Source organism: Pseudorasbora parva, chromosome 16, assembly GCF_024679245.1.
Source record: "Pseudorasbora parva isolate DD20220531a chromosome 16, ASM2467924v1, whole genome shotgun sequence".
Classification (NCBI taxonomy): domain Eukaryota; kingdom Metazoa; phylum Chordata; class Actinopteri; order Cypriniformes; family Gobionidae; genus Pseudorasbora; species Pseudorasbora parva.
In genome coordinates this window covers 25,968,315-25,973,314 of record NC_090187.1, presented here as the reverse complement: position 1 = coordinate 25,973,314, position 5,000 = coordinate 25,968,315, and the positions used below count along the sequence as shown (strand labels likewise).

Below are 5,000 nucleotides of genomic sequence, written 5' to 3'. Positions count from 1 at the left end.
GGCATAGATCTATTCAAAGTGAACCCAGTAATGGTTAAAGGGAGTACATCCAAAAATGAAAATGTGATGTTTATCCGCTTACCCCCAGGACATCCAAGATGTAGGTGTGTTTGTTTCTTCAGTAGAACACAAATGAAGATTTTTAACTCAACCGTTGCTGTCTGTCAGTCGTATAATACATGTCAATGGGAACATTTTAGACTATGAGAGCTGAGTAAAAAAAAAACAACAAAAAAAAACATACGAATCCATATTAAACCCTGCGGCTCGTGACGACACATTGATGTCTTGAGACACGAAACAATCGGTTTGTGTGAGAAACCGAACCGTATTAATATATTTTTTTACCTCAAATGCAACACTATGTACAACAGCTGCAAGCGCACCATAACTTCCGGTGAGTGAGGTCAAATGTACATGATATGGCTTATCTCAATGGGATAAAAGCGGTGGAAGTGATCTATTGCACGAATCATTATGCCATATTGTGTAATTTGACCTCACTTACAGGCAGTAATGGCGCGGAGACGACTAATGCACATAGTGTTGTATTTGAGGTAAAACATGATACAAATACCGCTCAGTTTCTCACACAATCCGATCGTTTCGTGTCTAAACACATCAATGTATCGACACAAGCTGCAGGGTTTAATATGGATTCATATTTTTTTTTACTCTCAAACTCTAAAATATGACCATTGACATGTATTATACGACTTATAGACTACAATGGTTGGAGTTAAAAATCTTCATTTGTATTCTACTGAAGAAACAAACACACCTACATCTTGTATCCCCTGGGGGTAAGCAGATAAACATCAAATTTTCTTTTCGGATGAACTAACCATTTAAACCATGAAAAACATTACTGCATTAGGCGATTTTTTAGTGATTGGATTTTAGGTTTCAGTGACTTGTGGCCAAGGGACAAAATCACTCTCTGTATGAAATCAAATGTGCTCTTCAGTGCTTTTGGATACTCTAAGTTTAGAGCATAAATTAGCCCGAAGAGTAGACACATTGCTTCTGGAAAATTTTCAAGGTTATCCACAACCACTGTACCTTCCAAAATTATTGCCGTTGCTGTGGCATCAAGATGCAATGAGTAAGGCACAGTTGGACAGTCCTCAGGAATCACTGTCATAATACAGACTGCCGTGTCGAACATGTCTTCATTGCCATCACAGTCCTAAAAACAGGAATAGCATATAATAAAAAATAAGGTCAATGTAAGCCACAAAACTTCTTTTAAAAACACATCCTTGCATTAAATGTAAAACTAAATGAATAACACTGTTTTATGTCTAAATGTAAAGGCCTTTTCAAACAAGACATATCAGTGGATGCATGGAGACATTCAAATGAAATCAAACTGAAGGGCAGCTAAATAAATAAAAACCTATTCTAAATCTTATAATTTGATATTTGAAAAGGTATCAAAATACATCATTATGGAGAATTGATTGAATTTTTAAAGTCAATTAAATATCAGATTTTTAATTTGATCTAACCTCCCTTCTGTCATTTATATTTCTTTCTTACCTCCTTTACTGACTTTATTCATCTCTATTGCGTCTTTCCTTTATTCTTCCTACCCGTCTAAAATTCAAACCTCCCATCTATTGTCCTTTTTACAATTGTTTCTCTTTCATTTCTTTGTCTCTTTGTTCTTAATTTATCTTTCACTTTTTCTCTATCCCTTTCTTTGTTTCAGTGTCCTGACTGTTTTTTCCCTTTCGTAACTCTTCTTGCCAGATCTCAAAACAATTTTAAGAACAGTTTGACTGTTAAATAAGAATCACACTACAGGAAAAAAGTACTTACAAAGCATGTCTTGTAAAAATCCGTGGGGTCCTCTCCAAGGAGGAGTGGTAGGCCATGAAGAACGGCTGTTCGTCTCGCATTGACGTTGGATTTCTGCAAAGTTATGAACATCAATATTTATTAGCGCTCATGACACAAACGCAACACAGGTCAGGCAACAACAGAAGCAACAACTGTTTTACTATTGAAAATGATTTGTGATGTGTCTGAGGAACTTACATCATTGTCAATCTGGTGCAGAATCCTCTTAAGTTTGGAGCCAGTGTCTCCACCTTTAGCCCTGAAGATGTCGATGAAACGTTGAGTGAATCTGTCCAGTTCTTGAAAGAATTCGGTTTGCAGGTTTTTGCCAGATATACGACTAAACTCTGACAGAATCTAAAAAAAGAAATAAAAAAAGGACAAACTGACATTAAGTTATCACTTCTCACTGAAATGTGTTAAACATCAATCTGAAAAGTGGTTAATGATCATTTTGCTTAGAAAATGTTCAACATGAAATTATATATGAAACTAACAAAGACAAGAATATTTACTCACCTGACTATTTGTGAAGAGGGCAGGCCACCTTTCCACTGTGTCCTTCACTGCAGGCTGCTCCTCTATCAATTCCTTTCTGCGCAAGGCAAATGTAGAATTCATGTTCTGGGCTATCAGTGCAGAATTAAGACGACGTTTCTTCATCTCTTCCACCATCTCTTTCCTTTTGGATTCCATGCTGGCTTCATCTTCACCATCAGGGAAATTCGGTAGAAAATTGATTTCAAACCTCTTGGGTCTTTTGACGTTTCTCTGAGGCTGCTGTCCTCTTCTTTTCCACCATTTATGGATACCTCCAAACATCCAGCTCTACGCAGTTTTGAGCGGTAATTACCCATTTTCCATCTGAGGCTATCATACCACCCATTCCACCCCTTAGATGAGCCAGGCTGGGTAAGGCAGGGATGTTTTTTTATCAAAGCAGCAGCAACAGCCTCAAAATCTTCCTTATCTGGGTAAGCTTTGTAACTGTATATTGTCTCGGAAAGTTTTTCGAGAATCTCATGCTTAAGTTCTCCTGACAATTGTAGATATGTTTGATCTTGCATGTACTGTAGATTTCCCTGACGTAATCTGTATTCAACGTCAACAGGAAAATTAGGGATCTCGAAAGTTTCTGGCCATGCAGTACGTACACTATGACATGGATCATCAGAAGCCACAGACAGGATTTCAGTGTCAGCTGTGCTAGGGGTTGGTGTCGTCACAAGTGAGACAATCTTCAGTGTTGGCTTATCTGGCAAATCAGCAATGTCGGTAAGATTCACAAGGGAATTGTTGAAGTCTGGATCCTCAAACTGAAGTGTGAACTTGTACTGAAGTCCCAGCTTTTCTTCAAGTTGTTCCAACAGTGAGTCAACTGTCTGTGGTTTCAAAGGAAGTACGATTTTTCTGATGTCGTTGTCACTAACTATAACTCTGAGTATGGTCCTTGTCTCCATATTTGTTCTCTCTACAAAAGTTAAAGAACTGAGTTAGTTTTCTTAAAGTGACAGCTCGATCCAAAAATGCAAAAATGATTTGTAAAGTTTCACTCATCCTACTTTAAATTGAATTTAAAAAGTACATAAAGGCATTGATAATTCCATGTGACTTGTGCAATACAATAAAGCATTTAAGGCATATGAATTGGGTTTGTTGAGAAATTAAATTCAATATCTAATCCATTTTACTGTATATAAATCTTGAATGAAATTTCCTGTGCAAGGGAGCAACCCTTCACACAGGATAGCATTTAACTGCTGCTCTCTCAATAGTGCATGCGGGATGTGACAGTTTAAAGAAAGTAATGAATTACATATCAGTTTGTTTCTCACCAAACCCATTGATCTACTATTTAAACACTTGAAGTTGGATGACATTATAGCCTCCTGAAGCTTCAGAAGCAACGCCTATCTTCTGACATAGTACAGACAAGAGCAGTCAGAATTTTTTTCAAAAATAAGCCTTTTTGTCTTCCGAATAATAAGAGTAAATGACAATTAGCTGAATTTCTGAAGTCCCTTTAAAACCAGAATTGTCATGTATTCAGCATATGATATAATGTTTGAGAGTAACATAGGTCCTGCCCCGAAGTGTATAGGCTGGCAAAGGAAATGGGTCATTCAGATCTGATGGTTTGGTAATTGACAGTGATAGCACATGACTGCACAGTTCAAAAGAACGTAGGTGCTCAATGTACCAACATGTCAAATCTTTACACACAAACAGAACATCACTGCTGATGACAAGAATTTTGAAAATCTGCCTGAAATCAGGTAGGCTTGAACAAGTACCAACAGATACAACCATATCTGGATTATACTTGATTCCATCAATGCTCACAGATGATGCTGTGAGGACAGTGTTCTGAACTGAATATGTTTGTCTCAGGAATTCCTGAATGTTCTCAGGGAAATTTGAAATCAAAGTACCCATCACCTTCTCTGTCTGCATGGATGGCTTAAGAAAGGAGGGGGAGTCAATGTAGTAACCCAGCATTCTTTGATGGCGAACAGCCAAAGTTTGTGGAACATTTTTGAAGTTTTTTGTGTCACGGATTACCTGCTTGAAGAATTTATGTTTTCCCTCAAATCGCATCGTCCACATATCTCTTAGTGGTCCATACATTTTTATGAGCTGCGGATAGTGCTCAATGTAGTGGTGTTTAGGGCGCAATGTGAAATGAGGAAAGACTGTTAAAAGTAAATGCCTGTGTTCTGCGATCTTTGCGTCAAGAAAATCAAGAGAATCCTCAGTGAACTTGAAAGCCAATGTCATTTCTAAAATATCTTTCAGAAGCAACACAATTTCCCATGTTTTATCATTTTCAGGGATATCAAGGCCAACCATGAGGGGCAAAAGCCTAATAAGTGCCCAATTCTCATGGGCATTTCCCCCAATTGTACGTTTTGAGGCAAATGTACCTGGGATAATCTGAGGCTGATCAACTTTGTCTGAGAATTTGTAAGGAAACTGCTTGATAGCTTGATTGAGGGATTCAAGAGAGATTAATTTCCTTGAGATCAAATCATTAATGCACAAGGACATTTCAGCAGGGATGACACCCTCCATAAGGTCATGCATTATGTCAGGTGGAAAACCACCAACTGTGTGAAAATGTTCCAACCGTTCACTTAAAACACAGCCACCTTTCA

General features: G+C 37.8%; 2 protein-coding genes across 3 annotated transcripts in view; one reads left to right on the top strand and one right to left on the bottom strand.

Annotated features, from left to right (window-relative positions):
* Positions 1 to 5,000, top strand: part of shank3a (SH3 and multiple ankyrin repeat domains 3a) — a 462,280-nt gene that overhangs the window by 180,797 nt on the left and 276,483 nt on the right. The gene's annotated exons all lie outside the window — the stretch shown is intronic.
* Positions 866 to 5,000, bottom strand: part of LOC137043756 (uncharacterized) — a 6,199-nt gene continuing 2,064 nt past the window's right edge. The window contains exons 3-6 of the mRNA XM_067420171.1: positions 2,365 to 3,316; positions 2,044 to 2,202; positions 1,825 to 1,917; positions 866 to 1,189 (exon numbers count right to left, since the gene is read on the bottom strand). Coding sequence (XP_067276272.1) covers positions 866 to 1,189; positions 1,825 to 1,917; positions 2,044 to 2,202; positions 2,365 to 2,667 — 879 coding nt within the window. The 5' untranslated portion in view covers positions 2,668 to 3,316. The remainder of the gene's footprint in view (positions 1,190 to 1,824; positions 1,918 to 2,043; positions 2,203 to 2,364; positions 3,317 to 5,000) is intronic.